The sequence below is a fragment of the Corythoichthys intestinalis genome, chromosome 11 (assembly GCF_030265065.1).
Source record: "Corythoichthys intestinalis isolate RoL2023-P3 chromosome 11, ASM3026506v1, whole genome shotgun sequence".
In the NCBI taxonomy this organism is placed as follows: Eukaryota; Metazoa; Chordata; class Actinopteri; order Syngnathiformes; family Syngnathidae; genus Corythoichthys; species Corythoichthys intestinalis.
Window position 1 is genome coordinate 20,285,421 of NC_080405.1, and position 24,600 is coordinate 20,310,020.

Genomic DNA, 24,600 nt, shown 5'->3' on the forward strand with positions numbered 1-24,600 from the left:
GTCTGGTTGAAGTTATTGCTGCCAAAAAAAAAAAAAAAAGGGACGGGGGGTCACAAAATATTCAGATTGAGAATATTTATTGTCATTGTTACAAAGAGCACAACGAAACGTTGTTTGGAGCATCCATACAGCTAAGTTGGTAAAGTGCAAAACCCATATAACAAATACCCTTAAGTGTAAACATTGACACAGTATTGGACATAAGTACAACAAAGATTCAACAGCAGCATAGTCATATCAGTGCATGTCAGTATTCAACGTGATGGTTCACTTACTAATCCCCCCCCCGCCGTTCTGTCATTGTTTGCATACAATCCTCATTAAAATATGAAAACCTATAAATGTTTGGGTGGTTTTAGTTAAAGCAGACACTGTTTTTTCATCTGTTTGATTTTGTCAAAGATCAGATCACATCTGATTGTGATTTTTTGCAGAAATGTTCGAAATTCCAAAAGGTTCAGATACTTTTTCATACCACTGTACTGTACATTCATTATCTCATATGATATGTGTGTGTAAGTGTACATATATACGTAGATGTAAAGTGTACAGAAATATGTTTTTAGAACTTTTTATGTCATAATACAATATCTTTTAAAAATCTGCGATGCACTGAGGGTGCGAAAGTTGAGCTGCGAATTAGCGAAGGATCACTGCATTCCGAGTGACAAGCAGCTTCTGGGGGAAAAAATTGTAGTTTTTTCCAGTAGTATTGTGATATTATGCAACCATGGAAATAGAGGTGGTGCTTTATTACAGAAAGAATGAAGTTCCTGGGCTTTCCCCTTTTGTTAACCTTTCAAATGTTTGGATAACTTTTAAAACACAACATATGAGTGGTTTTCCAATTTTAATTATATTCCTATATGAACTATTATTGTAAATTGTCAATGAAAAAAGAAATGTACCTGTAAAGTGGATTGGGATTAAGGGGACATTTCCAATTTTCAGGATTAACGTTGCAATAACTTTTGGGAACGCTGCCATTTTAGATAGTCTTCACATCGCAACCATGTTAAGCCCTGTGGAGGCAGTCACCCACCGAAAACTAGCCAGGAAGGCTATTAAATCTGTTGGCAAAAAAATGTGTGCTTATACAGTAAAATCATGTTAATTAAATCATGTAAATCACTCCTCCTTATTCTGTAAATGGTTATGTTTTTTTTTTTTTTTTTTAACCCAAGAGAATAAAACCTAAATCTTCTAAGTCAAGTCTTTCCAGTAACAGTTGAGTTTCAGGCCCAAGGCACTATGTGTCAGTCTTGGAATAGAAAAGTGCCGCAAGGGTTAGTTTACATATTGTGTTTACAGTCTGCAGTAATACAGACTAAGCAAAAGGGTAAATGAGCATTAAGCTTTCATAACAACTTTAGTTTGTTTTGTCTGCGTTACACTCCTTGCTGGTAATCTTTTGTGTATTCAAAGTCCTGCTTGGGCTTGCGTAGGCCTTGATGAGTCAGTTTCTGTCATACATCATGATGCCATAGTGGTCTTGTTTTCAGTTTTCATCCCAAAGGTCACCTTTGCTTTTGGACAAAAGTATTTGGGGCACCTACTCCATTCATTCCAGCCATGGAATGGCTGGAATTATTCAAATTAAACAGGTTCTTTGCAAACAGAATACCAATCTAAATATCGCAATTCAAAGTAATAGGGCTGTCAAAATTAATATTGATTATGCTATTTAGATATTCACAGTCTAACTTGAAATGAAGCAAATATTCTTATTTCAGCCTGACAAAAATCGAATACAGGTATTTCTCTCATTTCTAGAGTCCTTGGTGAAAGCAGACTAATAATTTGCAAACATATGTACCAATAACTGAATCATAATCACATTATGGAAAAATTAGTCAACTTAATTTATTAATCTAAAATGTTTACCCAATCATGCATGAATAAGGTTTCTTTTTTTTTATTATTACATTCATGTAGGACAGTAGTCTCAAATTTGCAGCCCATGGAACAATATTTTAATCATTAAAAAAGACCACACAAATGTCTAATAAATGAACATAAACTGTGGGAAAATAAACCCATTCTTTTTCTGATTATTTTATAAAATGATTGACAAACAGGATAGAAAAACATTCAATTATGACAGCTGTACTACAGATAAACTGAGTGTATTGCCCATGCCCGAATCTCACATACAGTATATGTTCTTTACAAATGTACACTGCTGGCCAAAAGTATTGGCACCCCTGCAACTCTGTCAGATAATGCTCAATTTCTACCAGAAAACGATTGCAATTACAAATGCTTTGGTAATAATAGGTTCATTTATTTTGCTTGCAATGTAAAACAAAAACAAAAAAGAATGAAAAAAAAAAATTAAATCATTATCATTTTACACTCCAAAAATGGGCCGGACAAAAGTACTGGCACCCTCAGCCTAATACTTGGTAGCACAACCCTTAGACTAAATAACTGCGAACAACCGCTTCCGTTATCCATCAATGAGTTTCTTACAATGCTCTGCTGAAATTTTAGCTCCAGGTATCTGAGATTTGAAGGGCGCCCTCTCTTAGTGTATCCTCCAACCTGCGCCCTCCTGTGTCACCCAACTGTTCCTCGTTGACTCTTTACTCCGTGTCTGTGTCTATTTAAGCTCCCCGTTTTTGTTGAGTCTTGATGCGAGTCTGCGACATTGTGCATGACCACATTCATGTCAGCGTTTTTGCCAGTTCCTCGTCCTTCTTCGAAAGTAAGTTGATTCGTTAGCCTGACTTTTGTTTGTCAAAAGTTTTTGGATTCCCTGGTCGTTTTGTTTGTACGTTGTTTTTGTTGGCATTAATTAGAAACATTATTGCACCGCCTTTTCTGCCTCGCCTTTCTTTTCCTGCAATTGTGTCCACACCACCTGCCTACCCGCGTAACTTAACAGCAATTAAAATTCTAACTTGAATAAAACTCTTTGCTACTCTACCCACCTCTGGATTTAATTGTAAAAATTGTTGTCCAAAAAAAGCTGAAAGCCCAAGGAATTAGCACTTTGAAATTTTATTATGAAAAGGTGCTTTATAAATAAAATGTATTATTATGATTGTTAAAGATATCAGACAAATCTTTCTAAGGAAAAAAGAAGATTTAGCAGCATTTGGAAGTGTTGTTTACCTATCTGCAATGATACAGCCAGAAACGAGTATTCCTGAGCGATGTGCCTAAGGGGGTAGAAGTGTTTTCTCCTAACTTGAAGTTTGTAAATTCGATCCTTATTCCCTCTGACATTGCCTTGATCTTAGGTAAAAATACTTAACCCCAACTTGCTCTGGATTCCGTCATTAGTAGGTGAATGAGAAGAGGATTAAGTGCTCTGAGTGCCCTGAGTGTGGAAAAGCGCTATGCAATCGGAAGCCCATTTTTCTAATACTTTACCACCACTGCTCAAACTCAGGTGAAATGATGGAGAGACACAATTACAGTTACACGCACAGACAACACACACACATCCATTTATTGTCGTATTGGATGTCTGTCCTTTCATGACATTCTGTACTGACATTCCTTAACAAATGACTACAAACAGAGTTGCTGTACCTAGTGGGGAATGTAATAAATTTCAATATCATAAACTACCGATATTAATGTATTTAGAATAGGAATCAATCAGTTTCCCAAATACAACAATGACAACACTTTATAATGCTATCATGCATCTGGTGTCATTAGAAAATTGGACGCAAAAAGTTTTTTTCTCAAGTCCTACCCACTTGTTTATTCAGTAATTATTCAATTGAGTAGTCACTCAGTTCCTTCTTGCATGAAAGAGGCCCCACCGTTGGTCTCCACTCTTAGAACGCTCCAGTTTTTCCCTCCAGCCGTTCACAATTGCACTGTAGTCCTCTTCAGAGAATTCCTACAGTGTCACAAGCAAGTTAGAAAGTCAGCAACCAGAAAATAATGGACTACATTTAGATATGTGATTAGTTTAGAGTGTGGCAACCTCGATAAATTCACTCTTGATTTCATCTGCTCTCTGCAGCTCTTCTTTAATGACCTGAATGAACTGGGCTGTCCGGTCATTTGCTTCAACATTACAGAAACCAGCGTCTTGAATGAACTACAAAAGCCGACACAGGACAGAATATGAGAATTATAAGCAATGAAGTGAGCTCACTCCCAAAAGTAATAATCAGGAGACACGAAAAGCAATATTGAGATGTAACTTTGCAAAAGTCGGTAAGTACTTCTTAATAACCTGTTCAATTCCAAGGATGACTAATGACTTGTGAAAAATGAAATATTGTTATTATTCATCATGCCAAGATTACAACCATTTAGGCTTGTTAATGTTACATTTAACTGCTTGCTTTATTTCCAGTGCTCAACAAATGTATTTGACCGATCACCGTTTTGAGACTACCATGTACGATTAATTTCGAATCCTTCCTTTTCCGTCACATTTCAGATTTTGCCATTTTGCACTCGCCAAGCCTGACTGATTATAATTTGACATATTTATGAAAATAATTTTGTGCTTGACATTTTCTATGAAATATATTTAATTTAAAAATTAAAGGATTATAATCATATATATACAGTGTATCACAAAAGTGAGGACACCAATCGCATTTCTGCAGATATTTAAGTATATCTTTTCATGGGACAACACTGACAAAATGACACTTTGACTCAATGAAAAGTAGTATGCTTGCAGCTTATATAATAGAGTTGATTTATTTTCCCCTCAAAATATAGCCATTAACATCCAAACCCCTGGCTACAAACGTGATTACACCCCTTAGAAACTACGTACCGTATTTTTCGGACTATAAGTCGCGGGTTTTTTTCATATTTTGGCTGGGGGTGCGACTTATACTCAGGAGCGACTTATGTGTGAAATTATTAACACATTATGATATCATTTCACATGTTATTTTGGTGTTTTGGAGTGACACTGATGGTTTTGTCAACTTGTTAGCATGTTCTTATGCTATAGTTATCTGAATAACTCTTAATAGAAATGGCCAAGTTCGCGTTCTGCCTTTGGCAATGTATGTTCAATTGTATTATTGACTTTTTTTATATTGAAATGGATGCATTTAGTTTGTGGCGCTTTCACGCCCACGTGGGTGCGCACTCGCACTTGTTTACGTGAAGAAGAGCGCTGACACGGCAGAAGAAGACGGACAGCTACGTAGCTCTGAGTGAGTGAGTGGGCGAGTTAGCGAGAGAGAAAGACGGCTGCGAATCTACGTTCATTGTTTATGTTTTTAAAATATCTCTACAGAGGCAACGCCTGCATGTATCATCTTTTCTGTTGTTGTTGTGTGTTTTCCAGCCGCGATCGGACACTTAGAGCCAGTTGTTTGGTTGTTTGAATGATGTGCTAACGCTAGCGAACGCATGCTAACCTGTTACATTATTGCAGTAATAGTACCTAATTATCATTTATTTACGTTGATGCGAATCTGTTTGCTATCGAGGACCAAATTGATTCAGCAAATTATACGGACATCCAGCATAGTCTGTTGGGAGTTCGCTATATAGCCAGGACGGAGCCGTAGTGTCCTGGTGAGGACAGTATATTCGCATTTCGTTGTTCATGCACTGTACACTGTACATTTATTCAGCATGTTGTTCTCTATTGTATTTTTATATTAAATTGCCTTTCAAGATGACATATCTGTTCTATGTGTTGGATTGTATCAAGTAAATGTCCCCCAAAAGTGCGACTTATACTCCGGTGCGACTTATATATGTTTTTTTTCTCTTCGTTGGGCATTTTATGGCTTGTGCGACTTATACTCAGGTGCGACTTGTAGTCCGAAAAATACGGTACATCCCTAAATGTCCAAATTGAGTACTGCTCGTCATTTCCCCTCCAAAATGTCATGTGACTCGTTACAGGAGTGCTGTCAGTATTGCTGCAGAGATTGAAGAGGTGGGGGGGTTAGCCTGTTAGTGCTCAGACCATACGCCGCACTCTACATCAACTTGGTGTGCATGGCTGTCACCCCAGGAGGAAGCCTTTTCTGAAGACGGTAGACAAGAAAGCCTGCAAACAGTTTGCTAAAGACATGTCAACAAAGCACATAGACTACTGGAACCATGTCCTATGGTCTGATGAGACGGGCGGGCTTTCTTGTATGAGGTGAGGTACACTTTGAACTGGTTGCTAGCCAATCGCAGGGCACATATAGACAAATAACTTTTTACACACACATTTACAGAGAATTCGGTGTCCAATCAACCTAAAAAGCTTGTTTTTGGGCTGTAGGAGGAAACCCGAGCACCTGGAGAAAATCCATGCAGTCTCAGAGAGAACATGCAATTCCACAAGGAAGGCCGGAACCCTGGACGGACAAGCTAACCACTCAATCCATTATGCCACACACCGATATAAGTATTACACTATTATTATAAAAATTAAAAAAAATAGAACAAAATGCCTTTCTGTCCCCATTAATTCAGTATTTAATGAAACAATCCATATTCAAGTGACACAGAAAAGAAAGTTAACAATGTGGTTCACATCTAATATACAGTCATGTGAAAAAAATTAAGACACCCCATAAAATATTCAGTTCTTTATTAAGAAATGTTCACATATCAATGTCTGATCCGGTTTTTCTTTATCTCTGGAAAATAATGTGATTTAATTGTAGGTACTTTCTTTAGATCGATGCAAAGACTGGTGGATGGCTACAAAAAGCGTCTCACTGAAGTTATTTCAGCCATTGGGGGCAACACTAGCTAATATGTGGTAGGGTGTCCTAACTTTTTCCTCAGTATATATACATTTTTGTTGATATATTTGGTGTAATGAGTAAAACAATGTTAATGTTTGTTGTTTACCAGCAATTAAATCATGGTCTTTTTCAGTGATAGAACAAGATCAGACATTGATATGTGAACATTTCTCAATAAAGAACTGAATATTTCATGGGGTGTCCTAATTTTTTCACATGACTGTAAAACGCAAGTGCATACTCTAGTGGGCAAACTGTAGTTGTGATTTTATGTCACTGGTAGCCTCGAATGTTTGTGATTGTTTGCGTTTTGCATTGACATTAATGCAAAATGAAAATCAATGAAATGAAATGTAAAACAGCATAGTACAGTAGATGTATGTTAAACAAATAACTTCCTGTCACCTTCCTTTTACATTGAGCCTTTGTATTTCTGCCAGAAGAATAGTTTTGTTTGTCATTGGTTGGTTGTCAGAATGCAAAATACAGCACATTCCGTTACTTAATTTTTTTTTTTTTTTAAACTTTTATTAATGGTCGAGGTCTATGTAAGTGCAATTTTAGATATAAGGAAGAAGATCATGTTTGGGTCGTGCTAGGGGACACTTCAACTGTTGTTTCATTAGGTCAAATTTATACTCAATATGTTAAAACGTAATGTGACTGTTCTGTGCGCTTACCTTTCCATACTGGGATGGCGTGTATAGTATGTAGCCTCGCTGCTTGACATAAGCCTCAAACTGGGGGGTCCATGGCTTTTCCCCACAACAGTAGTCACTGATAAGCAGTTGTCCTCCAGGCTTTAACCATGACTAGACATAAAGAGAACATACACGTTATTTAATCAATAACACGTTCCTTTCATTTAGTGGTACATGCAAAGACTTTGCGGCACACATGGCACAGTTAAATTCAAGAATCAAACACATGTTGTGAATTTTGCTGTTCAGCCCCTTATTGGAGAATTACAGAGATCCCCTCCCCCCCAAAAGTAAAAAATTAAATAAATAAGAGAAAGGATTATTGTAATTTTCACACTATAAGGTGCACCTGACCATAAGCCGCGCAATTTGGGTAAATCCCAAAAAAATTCACTGAAAATTTGAATAACCCAAATTTTTGTGAGTAATGTATAAGAGATAAGATCATATGCACTTACGTGGAAACATTTGAAGAGAGCGAGCTTGTCTGCAATGTGAAGGATTGTATCTCTACTGTAGATAACATCAAAAGAACCCTCTGGAAACGTTCTCTTAGTGGCATCAGCAACTTCAAATTCCACCTACGTCAGAACAATCGATTGGGATTTCAATGCATATTAAAGCTTTACAGGAACCATGAAATTCAATGTGAAGTCAATCTAGTATGTGAGCTTCTCAACGTACAGATGGCAACTTCTCGGAGAGTGCCCTCTCCATGGCGATGTCCACCATATTCTCTGAAAGGTCCATGCCAAGCACCTCCACTCCGAATGTCTGAAATACAGTAGGGCCAACTGTAACACGTCAATATTATATAAAATTAATAACATTAGACTTAGACTAATAAGATTAGTCAAAATGCATTTTAGTTATCGCTGACCTTTGCCATGTAAAAATCTCCTCCACCGATACCACAGCCAACATCCAGAACCTTCTGGCCAGGTTGCAAGTTGAGGAGATCAACAAATTCCTGTTGGTGCAAAGTTAAAATCACCACTCTACCCAAAAACATGTAAGAATAGAGGGAAACTTATAAACAATATACGATTTTGACACAATCATAACGAGTTGACTAATCTTGGTACTCCATGCCATGAGTCCAGCGAGAAGCAGGATATACTGGCCACCAGTCACTCAACATACAAACATTCACATGCACATACTGTAATTCATGCAATATTGCTGCTTTAATTGGAAAGAACTCAAGGGCGTAGGTTTGTATAGGGACGGTAGGGACATAACACTAACAACTTTTCAAGATGCTTAAATAGTCCCCAACAGTGTTGTTTTTGGCAGCCCTTTTAATTTTAGTCTTAGTCTTTTGGACCATAATACTTATTAGTCTTAGTCATATTTTAGTCATTTCAAAATGTTTGTCTTCGTCTAGTTTTTGTTGATGAAAACTCAGACTAATTTCGTCTAGTTTTGTTATTTTATGTGTATGTGTTATCTGTCGTTGTGTTATCTGTGTGCTCACTGCTGTAAGTTTCCCCTCCTTAGGGGACAATAAACTTGAACTGAACTGGTTTTACTCGACGTTTACGTAATATTTTTGTTTGTAAAATTTGATTTGATTTCATAGTTATACTAAAACGATGTATGGATGTTAAATAAAATAAATAATTTGGATAAAACAGAGAAGGTGCTGTGCACGCCTGCGCACGTGAACGCAGTGGCCCCGCTCTCTTTTCAGTCTTCCCCTCCCGGATCCTGGTATTTCCTTTTCGATATGGAGCAGCTATAGGAGTGGAAAAACAAACTAAAGACAGGAGAATTGAAACGCAAACAACTGCGGTAGGAGCGGGATATGGAAAGGATTCAAATTGATTGTTGAGATGGTATACGGAAACCTGTGTCAGCTTCGCTGAATGTAAACGAATGTGGCGCTTTGGTCTCATACGAGAAATATATTTAAAAAACTTTTCCAGTGTAATTTCGTTGTGTAAATGCATTTATAATGATCATTAAAATATGTACACTATTTAAACACTGAGAAAACTTGCGTTATTTTTCTGCCAACTCGAGATTAAAATAAATGTCAAATCCACTATCCGCCTGTTAGAACAGACACGCAAATATAAAAGATATAAATTTTTATTTAATATCCATCTTACAGTCTTGTTTAACTGGGAGAATTTGTTACAAAAGCAGGCTTTGTTAACATTTTGCATATATGCACCGGCATCGTCACAAACGTAATCACACAAAACGCAACCATGCATCGCATCCCCGCATTTCCTCCTTTTCCTGAGTCCTCACAAATAAAACATTTTTTTTTTTTTCCCGGGCTCGTGCCTACAAATAAAACATAAAATTTCGTTGTTTTTTTTTTTCAGGCTCGGGCAAGCAAATCAAGTTAATTGATCGGGCTGGGGCCGCGTTGGGCTTTAATACCCGCGGGCCGGTCGGGTCGGGTCGGGCTGGATTTTTTAGGCCCGATCTAACTTCTAGAGTCATGCAATGTTAGCATACTGTACACCTATTCAGCCTGTTGTTCTCTACTGTATTTTAAATTGCCTTTCAAGATGAATTCTGTTCTTGGTGCTGGATTCGATCAAATAAATTTCCCCCCAAAAATGCGACTTATACTCCGGTGCGACTTATATATTTTTTTATTCCTTTTCATTGTGCATTTTTACCTGGTGCGACTTATACTCAGGTGCGACGTATAGTCCAAAAAATACTGTAGTAATGTTTACTTAAAATAAGTGGAAGAATCCGCAATAATCTGGTAACTATCCTCGAATTATCCATCGACTATCCTAACACTCGAAACAAGATAGAGAATGTTATTCGACTAGATTTAAGAAAAATTATTAGATTAGGACGTTTTAAATTTGCAGTGTGAAAGTTAATATAAGTCAATACAGATTTATTTTACATTAATCATTTAGCCTATCAATTAATTAGGTTCATATTGGTGAGAAATGTACAGGCATGAAAATTGGTCAGGGGTTAAAAAGGTGAGAAAGGTGTGGAGGAAATATGTTCCGGCGTTCTGCCAAAATGTCCGCCGTCGGCAAAACATCCTACATGTGGCGAATTTGACCATTTTAATTTTTCACATAAGGCTTAATATTCGAGTTAACGGGGGTTTAATTAGTTGAAGGAGTTGATTTCAACCACCATTGACTCGCGCTAGCTTAGCCACTCCGGAGCCCTGAAACTAACAAATAACTGTCAAACTGCACAGAATTTGTTCAAATCATTTCCAACGACTAATTAAACCCCGGCTAACTCAAAGATTAAGCCTAATGTAAAAATTCTGAACTTCCCCTTTAAAATAAAGACCATTGAATATGGCCCTTAAAATGTTGTCTATAAAAGTTTTAGAGCAATAAAACAAACAACACAAATTAATAAAATGAACAGGAATCCTTCAAAGTATTTCATAATGGGTCCAAATTATTTTTCGAACAGATCATGTGACTATAGAACCTTAGAGACAGCCGTTTGCATTGCTTAGCCAAAACTACAGCTGAGGAGGCAAGATGGATATTTAGAATTTCTTTAAACCTAAGCTTTCAAAACCCTCAACAACAACTGAGCTTGAACTGAGGATTGAGCACGAGCAGTATCAAAAAGTCCTGGCTGTCGTGTTACCTGTTGTGCTGTAATTCCAAGTGGTGCTTGAATTGGATGCTTATAGCGGTGGACAGTCTTTTTGAGCCAGCGCAAAGTTTGCAGCGCACGGAGATATTTTTGTTATCTTTACTGGACAAAAATGTGAAGTAATGGCTGTGTTTCCAGTGTGCAAATGCAGCCGTTTGTAGTATATCTCCTGCCTATTTCATTGCACCCTGGCGAGGTAGCAAGGCTATGTTGTTTTGGCCGCAAACTCCCAGCGCTCACGCATCATGGTAATACACGTGACCCTTTTTGTTCCATCCCCGATTAAAAAATGTGACATGTGATGTCACTCCCATGACTACAGTATTCTTCATTCTACACACATTACGGGGCGATAACAAAATAGTAACGCACAGGCATCAAGGAAAGTAATTTTACTCAGATTACTGATTTAGAAAAATGAACGCGTTAGATTGTTCTTTACTGAAAGAAAGTAATCAGATTAGTTACACATTACGATACCGCGTTATTGACAACACTGCTTTTATATTACCGTTAAATACACAAGCTTGATGCTACCTTAACGGGAGCTATTTTTTCACCGGACGCTCCGGCAGTGTTCAACGCAAGCTGCAACGAACGGCAGTAACTTTGTCATACCACAAAATATGAAAACGAAAACCATTACTCACTAAATTCAATATGCTGGCAAATGCATTCATCTAAAAACAATTGGGAGTGATACTTTACCTCCTCCAGCTAATGTGAATTTGTGCTTAGTACAAGATCATCTGTCGCAATTAGCGATCTTTGACGCTTTTTTTTTTTTTTTTCCTCCCCGCATACAAACTTGTTTCTCTCTCGGCGGCTGTGATTAACCTCAATGAAGTTGTTGTCCTAGCTAAGCCTTGCCTATCATTCGTCTTTGTAAGTTTTTAGTAACTTTGTGTATTGAATTTGAAAGGAAAATGTGTGTTTTGTTTTCGACGAACTTTTTCATGAAGCTAAACTGTTGAAGCTACTCACATGTGGAAAAATACGAGTGTACAACGTTTTAAATGTATTCATTTGGTATATTTCAGTTACCACGATTTGAGAGATCAATAAATTGAAGAATTTACGCCTTGCGTTTGGAGTGCTTGTTTTTGGGTTTGCTGGAATAGCGTCACTGACACACGCAGCATCAAACAGGGGAAGGGGTAAGCGCTGCCGCGCCAAGCTAATTCTGGCTGCATTTTCGACACATGAAAAATAACGAATACGTACTACTGTATGACGGAAAATTTTGGTGGTTTTGTAACCGCGACGTTTTCATAGCATGGTAATCCGTGAAGGTAACTGGCACATGCCTACAAACGACCCCCCCCCCCCCCCCTTAAAAATTTTTCTTCTCGGATCTACACAATTCACGTAGGTCATCCTTTTTTACTTCAAAACGGCGAATTTCGCCGAAAGGTGAGAGATTTTCATGCCTGAATGTAGCCCTGACTCCCGTTTACCCAATCGGTTTGGTCTTATTAATGTCCCGTCCACAGCAAAAAGTGTGCAAGCAGGTTATGCTGTTATATCGTCCCTACCAATATTGAGACCAAACCTACACCCTTGAAAGAACTTGTCTTATTTGGTTAAAAACCTAAAGACATTTTTAATGTATATTCACTTGAAAAAAGCTTCTTTTATATCCACCCGCAATAACACCTCTTTGTGCATTCCGCAAGCAAAATACACGGTATATTTCAATATGAATGTTTTTGGTTCTGACCTTGGTGGTGTTGGGCCCGCCTGTGCTGACATAACCTGACCCGAACATTTTCTCATACCGCAGAATCCCACGCCTCGTGTATTGCTTGTTGTCCAGGAACATCTGAAAGTTGCTGAATGTCTCCTTTGTGTCTGAAGAACGTGCAACCTTTTCTAACAACCAGCATATCTGATTTGGGTTTTTCTTCACCTGAAGAAAAAAAATATACCCTGAAGCAAACGTACTTTCAAGACAATCTTTGATGTTTTTTTTTTTAACACACTGCTTCACAAGTCAATTTGTTCAAGCCTAATTCAACATGATGACAGATACACGGTAAATACCTCAATGTATGTTCTGACCCTCTTTCTGAGTACAATGTCGAAACCAAACCGTTCATTTTCATCCTCCATTTGGACTGATGTGATCAGGTGGTTGTACTGCGCTTCAGTGCGGTAACATGTGGGATTGAACTCCCTTTTACAGTCACCTGTAAGTGAGCATAATAAACACAGTTGCAGTGGTACCTCTACATACGGATTTAATTTGTTACAGGACTTGGTTTGTAAGTCGAAATGGCCGTATGTCGAGCGGGATTTTCTCATAAAAATACATTATAATTCGATTAATTCGTTCCACTGCCCAAAAACCTACGCTAAATCCTTAATAAGACTGCTGGTACAACTACAAATAGCAATTAAAATTAGCAGAACAAATAAATCAAAAATACAGATTGGCATGACAAAAATATGATAATAATAATGCAACGAATCGGGATCTAATGTGGCAGTTGTGTTTTGCATGCTGCTCCTAAACGCACTGTATGACTGGCGACAGAGTGTGAGAGGGGCGAAAGAGTTTTTACTTTCTCTTTTCATGCTGTTGTTGGCGTCTGCAACGGTGGACAGTAGCCGTGTTGTGTTGCACAAGTTCTGAAATAAATTATTAAAGACCTGGCGAAGCTGGCTATTTCCTTGCCGATGTTACAATAATAATAAAGGTAGTCCCCGGCTTACGACGTACTCCTTAATTGCATAAACAGTACCTTATTGTACCTCAGAGTCTCTTATTTGTTTATTTATTTTTACTTTACTGTATAACTTGTTCTGTCCTCACTAAACGTGAAGTTGTACAGCTTTACAGACAGCAAACAAGGAAGTTGTGCTTTTTGAAGCTTTTTACTTCCTTCACGTTTTACAATTTGCATAGCGGTAACACACATATTTACACTTATGTTCAAAATGACACAAATTTTAACAACAAACACTTGACACCTAACAATTGATGTTCAAACGTCCATCTAGTCTGATCAATATGTAAATTTAGATTAAATTTGCCTAATTTGCCTAACAAAAGTCCACTAGTTTAAATGTCACGAATGGTAACATATTTACAATTGGGTACCGTATGAATGCTATTTTTAGACCGTGACATCGCCATCGTAACACGGAAGTGGGAGATTATACACATGCCCTCGCATACAATCCATTATTTTTCTGCTCGTTTACTCTTTCAAAAAAGGACATGCCGATCACATACTGTTGCTTTGGAACTTGTAGAAACGACTCTAGACATTACGACATATGAAGGATGTTTTCTTCATATGTTTCTCCAAACCAAAAACTAACCAAAAACCAAGGAAATAATGTGAAGAATGGATCAACTTGTGCGGAGGTCCAAAAAACCAGTTTAACGCCAGCAAGGTGAAGCCATTCACAGTTCATATGCAGTAAACATTTTGTTGGGGGCCATGGTCCTTCAGAGGACAAAGAGTTAAGCCATTTTGATATATTGACTTATTTTTTTAGCGTTTTGTCTTGCTGCTTCTGTCTGACAATGAATGACCTGAAAAAAAATACAATGTTATCTGACTGCCACTCTTACCTTTTCTGTTGTAAAAAAACAAACAACCTTATTAAGGGGGAAGTTTAAATAAATTATAGAATTAAGATTTGTAATTAATGAAAAAATTAAAAGTGTTCATTGGCTGTAACTGAGTGGCATACTACACAAAAATAGCAATGTAAATTGCCCCCAAGAACGGACAGAGACATAAGACAACCAGAAGATATATTACATACGAAAGACAGGGCATATGGTGGTAAAGGATAGCTTATTGAAACAGGAGAACGTCATTTTTAGTGGCGTAAGGAAAAAGGTGTGGCTCAGGTGGGCTCTTTTTCAGCCCTCGACACTCAAGCCATCTCTTTAACTGAACATTTGTATGATCTACCACATCTTTACCAGTGAATTTGGCACCAGGGACATCATTTCCGGATGGAATTGGTATGTTGAGCTCAGTAAACATCTCGCTCGAACACTATTTACATGCATCTAGCACAGTGCTTCTCAATTATTTTCTGTTATGCCCCCCTCACAGGAAGACGTAAACGTTCCGCGCCCCCCAACTCTTTGCCGCCACTGTAAATATACTGTAGTATCATTTGTACATAAAATTCTTATTATTTTAGGTGCATCTCTGCATAACATTGTGTTATTTTTTAAGATTAAAGAAAAAAGTAATGTAGATCAACTTACAAAAGTGTAAAAAAATAAATAAAAACAAAAAAACTATACAGTAAAAATACACTCGATACATTTTTTGACCGTTTGATACTGAAAAATAAAATGTAATAAAATCAATAAATAATAATGAATTCAAATCGAATAGCAACATGAACTCACGAGGACAATATGCCAAATAATTAGACTGAAAAATCAAAAATTAATCAAACAAAAACAGGAGGGACAGAGGGACAGTTTTTTTTTTTGCTGCAGACAGTATCCAGCTCCTTTCCTATGGTGTGGGGTTATTTTGCATTGAGCAACTTGGTATGCCACCTTATATGATGCTGACAATGCTCGCTGGTTTACTGATGTAACACTGACAAAGCAGGAGGATTGTTGGCGATATTGGGCACATTTTCGCAGATTAAAAAAAAAAAAAGAATTTACACAAAGTAAACAGACTGGCCTTTCCTCGTCTCCCACTGTACTAAAAGTCAAAGCCAAATGCTACATAAGCTTCGTCACATTTCCTTGTCTTAGCTATTCATATCTCCAGTGCTCTTTGCTGTGTGCTCTTGTTTGGATCAAAAATATTGCGCACACGCTGAATGTGAGAGCGGTACTACGATCCACTGAGTGGATGTGCAATTACACCTTATTTTACGCACATTACACTTTATTCTAGTACGGTAAAAAAGTATGTTCCCCAAGGTCACATGCGCCACCCCTAGCAACGCTCTGTGCCCCCCTGGGGGGGCCCGCCCCACTATTTGAGAAGTACTGATCTAGCATGAAGGACAAACGCGAGCGTTTCCCCCTCAGCAACAGTTACTAATGTCATGAATATTAACTCTTTGCTCCCAAAAACGTATTAATACATTCTATTTTTAATTGTTTAAGTGTCCCAAAAATGTATTTATACGTATTTTACGTTTTTTTCACAAGAGACACCTCTAGGTTCTAATTCAACTTCGCTCCAAAGCACAATGCTGAAAATCCATTTTAAAGCAATAAAACTGGCCACTGGAGGGCAGTAGCACATTTGGTATGACCCGCAACCCGATTCAACGGAACGAACGGCCGGGGCGCCGGCGGAAGACGACCGAATGGACGTCCAGGATGCCAGGCGGCGGACGACCGAGAAGAACGACCGGGACCACCAGCGCAGCAGACGATGCCATTGAGTCCATGCGGCTCGCCGAGCAGAGCCCGCGCCACCGTGATCGGCCGCTTGCGTCCCCCGCAAGCTCCAGTGTCCTGCGACTCAGCCGGAAACGCGCATGGCCAAACCAGTTCCCCCCCAGGAACACAAGTTCCCCAGGCGAACTCCGCCACGAGGCAGTGGTCACCACAAAAGAAAGACTCAAAAATATCCATCTTTATGAGACAGGCGGCGATGACGGAAAAGTTTACCCCGGCTGTCGCTGCCACAACAGCGTCATCTCTCAGTTATGTGTAAACAAAATGTTACTTTGCTATCAAAAGCTCTATTTGTCTAGTTGTTTATGTTATTTTGTAAAAGGAAAACATTATTCAAATATTTGGGATGTAACTAGAGCAAAAAATAGCTGTGTTAAAGTCAAAGTTATGTTGTAAATGTATGTGTTTGCAAAAAACGCAATTTGTTCATCAGAAATTGGAAAATTGCTCAAACTAAGCTATTTTCTAATGCTGATTTCTAAAGAATGGAAAAAGACGAACTTTTTTTTCTGCTGAAAGAAAAGAGTCTAATCTTTCTTTTGGTGGGTTCCATATTTATATAGCAATAGAACAGAATTTTCTGTGGGCCTTGCAAAATCAGTCAAAATCCAGTAAAACGGTCGGGAGCAAAGGGGGTTCCACCGGTGAAAATGGCTGGGAGTGAATGAGTTAATGAGCGTGTAGCGTGCTATTCTCATAGCTCACACATACCTGTTACTATAACTGTAGCTCTAACCTTAATTACAAATGCATACACAAACATAATTAGCTGAAACAACTTACAGCCTTATGTGAGCCAAACCAGAGCGCAGGTATCCTTTATCCATGTCAGACGTCTGAATCTGCTCCTCAGTCATACAAGGCGACAGTCCAGCCAGACCCAACGCTGCCACCATAGGGCAGTGTATCCTCTACCATTAAACAAAATACAATACTTTCAGACTTTTCGGATAGTTATTTTGAGATTTAGGGGTACTTAAAAGGTTCATTCAGACTTACGCTGAGATTCGGGTTACGTCGCCAGCGTAGGAATGGAACTCGTTCGTAACCCGGGACTACCTACCTAAAACGGTGAACTGAGGTCGGAGGAGGACCGTGTAGATCGTAGACATATTCAGGCCATATGATCGAACAAGTTCACTAACGCGCACACCACGCTCATATTTTTCTATCATTTCTATCTTAATTTCAGTGGAAAGCGTCACCTTTTTCCTTTTTTCACCATCTACACTAATCTTCTTAGGACCAGGGGTCGCGTTAACCGAATATTTTCCGGCGTTGACCGATTTTTTAAAACGGTGACGGAAAAAGACTGAAGTCCATCCGTCATTTTGACCGGTTGCAATTCACACCCCAGACCACAGGGTGGCGAGAGAGCATATTAATTAGCTATTGTCTCTCTTGATGCATGACGTCGTTGGCCTTACTCTGAAAAATGTCAAGGCAACTGAGTGTCCGAAGTTTCTTCAAAAAGCCCCAAAACGACGATGGTGTTGATAAAAGAGGTGAAAAAACAGGGACTGCACAAGCGGGCACGCAATTCAAGTCCATGCGCACCAGGAGGAAAGTGTGAGACTACGTTCAGGCCACAGCAGGTGAACTGTTAAATTCATTGTTCCATATGCTACATATGGTAGGCTACCTAACTACTGGGGCCACAGTCAGCTGTTTTTGTCACTGCGGAGAAAAAGTTACATATTCATCTGCTTGATGTGTGATGGCACGGTGTGGATTCTCTGTTAAGCTTGTTCGGACAGAATATTAATTTTAAATGAATGAAAACTAAATACTATTGAATATGTTGAAGCGGTATGCAAGGTTAAGAGTCTTGTTAGCTGTAGGTGCACTATCCTAGACCCCTCACTATCCACTCGTGGGGGCCTGCGCTTGTCAGTGACGTTCCTTATTCTCGCTATATGATTATACAACTTTAACATTTGTTAATAATACGCTCTGTGTGTAGTATCATCCATCGCTTTTCCTTTTTAAATGGGCACTTATAAGCGAACGCAAGAAGTAACAACGGGAACATTTTTAAACAGGCAGTTCACGGGAGAGCATTTCGGCTCTTCGGCCAATCATATAGCGAGAGCGAGTGGATAGTGAGGGGACCGCGCGCGGCTCTTAAAGGCTCAAACACACCAGCAACGTGAACGTCGCGTCAACGATCTCGCCGCGGTTACGCTTCGAAACGCGGCCGTTAAAGTCAATCAGCCAATGCACACCAGTCGCAGTGCGTCCGCGTGTTAGACGCGTCCCAGAAGCGCTAAACGCGACGCACGCGAAAAGAACAGCAGAGTTTGTTTTTTGACGCGAGACGCAGCCCCCCTGCGTCAATACTACTAGGTAGGATCGGGCAGGCCGGAAGTCACTCGTGTAAAAATACGGTGGATCCGGTCAATTTTCAAAATAATATGCAACCATAACTTCCTATATAAATATAATAAACTGAAATGAGCTAAAACACCTGCAATTAATACGAATAATACACAAATCCCGCTACACAATAAAATTAATTCCTGCGTGGTGCTTTAACTTGAGAAAAAAACATCAATAAAGCTTAGAAAATGCGCAGCCCATCCCTCCTCCCGCCGCCCAGCAAAGGAGCCATCGTCCCCCCCCCCCCCCGGGACCCAGGGTGGTCCCCCGGGCCACCCGCGCGCCCATCAACCGGCCTTCAGGGATGGCAGGAGGGGACGCATCACCAACCCCATGCCTACACCCACCCGGGCCACGAGCCACAGTCACAGCCCCCCAACCGGCACGGCACGCCACGGGACCCCCAGCGGTCCACCAAGCCCCAGGCAAGGCAGGGTCCCCCGCCGGTGCAGGCGACACCCCGCTGATACACCGGCGCCCAGCCAGCGACCCGCGACGGAGCACAGGGCGGATGCCCAGCCAGAGAAGAGAGGGGAAGGCGGAGGCAGGAGAACGCCCAGGAACTGCCACGGGGCGATGCAAGATCGGAGACCCGACCCCCCAACCCACTCCCGCGGCCGGCAGCCGAGGCAGAGGTGAGGCCACACCCCGGGAGCCACGCCATATAGAAAAACTGTGGGACCCACCTACCACCCTATTACTGTGGCTGCCAGGTTCCCGACTGGCAGCCATCACCCAGCACCGTGATGGGGGTGTGAGGGGAGGGTAGTGCAATGTATGCATTAAAATAGGAGAGCTTGGCTTGGAAATTGACGCCGAGCGTCACTGGTGCGTAATCGCGGCGAGATCGTTGACGCGACGTTCACGTTGCTGGTGTGTTTGAACCTTAAGTGTCTCTGTCACGTGACTGTCGCTCGGCCAAATGGACACACAAGTACGGAAGGTGAATTATGCCAAACAAAGGGTCACCACAATGTCATTATCATCATTTAAAAAATTTAAGTGACAGGTAAAAATAGATTATGACTGGATTTTTATGACCATGTCAGTCAAAATGACAGACAACGAAAAAGTCTAGCGCAACCTCTGCTTAGGACCCATGTTGATTTCTCTCACAAGAAAAATCCTCTGTGCGTCCGTTTTGCGCGAAGACAATGAAATTGCGATATATACAGTGGTACCTCGACATACGATCGCTTCGACACACGATCTTTTCGACATCCGACGTAAAATTTGACGCGCCATTTGTTTCTACATCCGACGACATGCTCCAAATACGACGACACGACAGCAACGCAAACGAACTCACGGCGGATTTTCTTGTGTGAGAAATCAACACAGGTTTCCAAAAAGTTGGTACAGTTGGTGAAACAAGGAAAAAAGTGATGCTTACCTTTGAAATGAAGATGCAAATTATAGAAAAATATGAGCGTGGGGTGCGCATCCGTGAGCTGGCTCAACAATACAGCTCCACGGTCCTCTTCCGACCACCGTTCGCCAGTCTTTATAAGTTAAGGTGACAATTATTATTGTGGTAACATCGCCAAAGAAATCGCCAGCTTCGTCACGTTTTTATAATTTATTTAAGAACTTATTCAACACAAAACGCCCATTGCCCTCTGCAGTTGACTGTGCTCTCAAGAAAACGAAAGTATTATCTCTACCACACTGACCTATCTCACTGTGACGTCAGCCCCGCGGTGCATTCAGGTACAGCAAAAAGTGTCCGCCACATTAGAATCCAATTTGTTACATTATTAACGGAATCATTTTTATTTTATTATTATTATTATTATTAATATTATTATTATCATTATTATATTATTCAGATTTTTTTTAATAACTTATTTATTTTGCTATGTTTAATTGCCATTTATAATCATTGTACCAGCAGTATTTATTATGGATTTAGTGTAGGTTTTTGGGTGTGGAACGAATTAATGGAATTTTAATGTATTCCTATGGGAAAATCCTGCTCGACATACGACCATTTCGACTTACAAACAAGGTCTTGGAACGAATTAACTTCGTATGTAGAGGTACCACTGTATAGTCATATTTCGAGCATGTCATTATTTGTCAAGACAAACGAGGAGTCAAATTTTACGTCGAATGTCGAAAAGATCGTATGTTGATACGATCGTATGTCGAGGTACCACTGTGTTGGGTGGCACACGGGCACTAATAGTTGGATGGATGGGTAGATCGATATGGATACATTCGATACCTGAGCGGTAGTTGCATGATTCTCTGAAGAAGAGCGAACCACCAGGCCGCAACCACCTTAACATTTCCGTTAACAACAACTTCAGCTCCTTGTCACTGAGATACATCAGCAGCCAGTTGGAGAAGATGAAGTCAATGCTGAGGACAGAACAAGTAAGAATCAAAACGACTTCAAAACACTGACACCAAGGTGATGACTTTAGATGCCATCAACAAACCTGTTCGGGGGGAATTCTAGCTTGGTGACATCTGCTTGGACGAAGGTAACGTTTTTGTGGTGCCCGTTGTCCTGCTTGTTTTTCTCCACAAAGCTCTCCATGAAATCCACGGCGGTCACGTGGTTCGCCTGTTTCAGCAGATGACTGGTGTATCGACTGTTTGATTTAAGAGTACATGGCCCAGTCATATAGCTTAGCAATAATAACATTTGAAACAATGTCAATTAGGTCCGTGGTGCAAATTTGCCAACTCTTGACATGTTTTTTATGTTTTAATATTAGCACATTCCAACCACCTTTTCAAACTCACCCAATGCCGGCCCCTAGTTCAAGCACCCGACATCCAGTCAGGCTTGGCAGCATAGACAGGATCTCAGGCAATTCCTGCTGAGTCAGCTCAACGGCATGAGAGTCCAGCATCATCTCCTGCACAGTGGCCTCCCTGGAGTGTTCCTTCCAAAACTCTGTCATGTTGCTACGGACGGCTGAGATCATAGGATGACATTATAAATTCAATTGATATACAATTATATGTAATACTCACATATAATTCATTTAAAGTCAAATGACCGTCTGTCCTACAGTTAATATAGAAAAAATGAAAAACGCTGGGTCTATACTTCTATCTGGAATTTTATTCAAATGTAAAATCATCTTCATCGGTGTATGACCTAGACACAAAATGAGTTATTTGCATTAGAATTCTACTGAACAGAACATTTAACAGAACATTGGAGGAAAATATTTAGCACTTTTTATTTTAAAATCAATCTTTATATTTCGCTCCGTATTGGCTCCCTAATGAGATTGGATTTAATAAAGTAACAGTCTAACGTGCAGTCCAAAGCGCTCCAAAATGTATAAACTGCTGATATTGACTGAAGGTGGCTGCGATTAACCCTTTAATGCAATAATTATGTTTTTTTGTTGTTGTTTTTTTTTTTAGAATTATTATTTCTTCATGTTATTACATCCATATAGGACAGCGATTTCAAAATTACAACCCAGGGTCAAATGCCGGCCCGCGGGACAATATTTTGCTGCCTCATTTATCATCAATTTATAGTATTAGTGTTGCCTGGCAATGCCTGCCCATATTTTGCGATGGGCAATAAAAAATATATTAATAATTTTAAATGGAAGGATCAATTTTACAATAATTGTTTGAATAGTAATGAATGAAAAAGATTTTTAAGGCAAATTAAAATCAGCAGTGAGTAATAAAAAATATGAATAATTCTTAATTTAAAAAAAATCCGAGAAAACAAATGTAAATAAATTGAAAAAAAAAACCCTATTAGTTTGGTAATTGTACTTATTTTGTTTTATAAATCTCTTGTGACCTCACTTAATTTAACTCTTTGTCTGCCATTGACTGCAATAGACGTCCAATCCATTTGAGTTAGGAGTGGCTGTAACCGATCCTCCCAGTTCTTGGAATATAAGAAGGTGGGTACCTGAAGAAAATCCACACAGGCACATGGAAAATATACAACTCCACAGAGAACGGCCTGAGATGGTATTCAAACGATTCACCTCAGAACTGTAAAACAGGTGCTAACCAATGCCGCCCTCCAGACAAAATAGCTAAAATTAAAACTAAAATTACTCTCTGGGTGACTTTTCTTACTGCTTATTGACCTCGTTGGTCTCTCCAAAAGTGCCTGTTATACTCCAAACCCTCCAGCAAACACAAAATAATAAATAACTTACAGGTAAAAGAACATACATGATATTTCAAGCAGGTGAGATGCAACATCAGCAGCATCAAATATTTTGAAACCCCCTTCAACATACCGTCCTCCATAATGCTCTTTGAGAGTTTACTTGTGAACAGGAATGTACTGGGAGTCCTTCAGTGAAGCGGCTTTTGGACCTTATCTCGCAATTTATATAAGAAGCGCCCATGATGTGAAAGAACCTGACCACCAGGATCTGTCCAATCTGATTGAGGTGTGGGCGTGAGGGTGGTACGCAGGAGGAGTTCTAGTAATGGCTTACCACGTCCTAAAAGCGCAGGGGAACGCACACGGTGAGTTAAAGGAATAGGATATCACTTACATGAAGACGATAAGAAGTCCCGCTGCCCCCTGCAGTCATTCAGTCACGACAACGACCTGGCGAGTGCTCACTTCTTTTCTTTTTTTCTGCTGACACGTTGGAATTGCACTGTGGCATGTGCCCATTGCGCAACATTGCATCATCGTGGTGCATGTGTTAACAGTGGTTAGGTGGAGGAGAGGACGTACTGAACAGTGGTGGATGAAGTACTCAATTTTTTTACAATTATATTTTTTTATGTAATTACTTAAATAAAAATGCAAGTTTCTAAGAAAAATTTACTTAAGTACAAAAGTACTTGATGAAAAAAAGTAATATACGTATAAACAGTGATTCCTTGTTTTTCGGGGTTAATGGTAACCAGAACCCACCGCGATAAGTTAAAAACTGCGTAACCCCCTCAAAAAAAAAAAAAAAAAAAAAAAAAAAAAAAAAAAAAAATGGTGTGTGCTCAATGTATTTATTCAGATTCAGCATTGGAAAGATATAAATATAATACATTTTTTTCACCCCCTTCTCCCCAAAGTATAATAAAAATAAATGAAATATATTCAGATTAAGATTCCGAATTTCGTTGTTATCTTGACAATGACAAATAAACTCTGAATCTAAATCTTTTGGGGTAAAAAAAATTTTGAACAGGAGGGCATTTTTAAAAAAAATGATTTATAAACAGCAAAACCCTATCTGGAGGTGAGAAGACGCGAGAGCAGAATTAAAGACGCCATGACTTTAACGAGATATTATCGCATACTTACCTTGTTTCGACAATGCGACAGTAACAAAAAACAAAACAAAAAAACAACAACAAAAAAAATACAATTAAACGATAGTAATGAGGTAGATATCCTTGACTTTTTTTACAGACACAATTTTGTTCATTGTGACATAATTTGTTTAAAAGTTTAAAATATGCGAGTGAATATTTTTTTTTATTTTTTATTTTTTAAACCAAATATTAGACATAAATTAATGATTCTAAGCTAAAAAAAAAAGACAGACATTTTGAATAATAATATAATTAATTACCTTCGTTTGTTTCCTTTATGGCTGGGTTGAAACAAAAGCGGTTGCGCGACGTCTGTAAACTGGGGTTTCCAGGTTGAAAAATAGTTCGGGGGCTTCATGCGCCATGAATCTGCTATGGCAGCATATAGACATATTGTTCTATCAAACACAACAGTACTTTTTGCTTAAAATACAACAGTTTCTTTTAAAGAGGTTGAAAGAGGTTGTGCAGAAACTGCTTTTTCAGTCTTGTCTTTGTTTTCCGCGAAAAAATATACACATATACAGTGTGA

At 39.2% G+C, this 24,600-nt stretch overlaps 1 protein-coding gene across 2 annotated transcripts; it reads right to left on the bottom strand.

Moving 5' to 3' along the window:
- Positions 1–1,701: 1,701 nt before the first annotated feature.
- Positions 1,702–23,459, bottom strand: pmt (phosphoethanolamine methyltransferase). 2 transcript variants are annotated; one of them, XM_057850101.1, is made up of 12 exons: positions 23,300–23,459; positions 21,549–21,723; positions 21,239–21,394; positions 21,022–21,158; positions 13,052–13,197; positions 12,729–12,917; positions 8,277–8,366; positions 8,081–8,170; positions 7,855–7,977; positions 7,376–7,507; positions 3,947–4,063; positions 1,702–3,859 (listed from the first exon to the last, which is right to left on the bottom strand). In XM_057850101.1, exons 2-12 carry the CDS (start codon positions 21,707–21,709, stop codon positions 3,749–3,751), a joined length of 1,452 nt encoding a protein of 483 aa, XP_057706084.1. In that variant the 5' UTR covers positions 21,710–21,723; positions 23,300–23,459; the 3' UTR covers positions 1,702–3,748. The 2 variants fall into 2 exon arrangements, with proteins under 2 accessions (XP_057706084.1, XP_057706083.1); XM_057850100.1 differs by lacking the exon at positions 23,300–23,459 and adding an exon at positions 23,036–23,126 and having other exon boundaries at positions 1,704–3,859.
- Between the last annotated feature and the right edge of the window lie 1,141 nt (positions 23,460–24,600).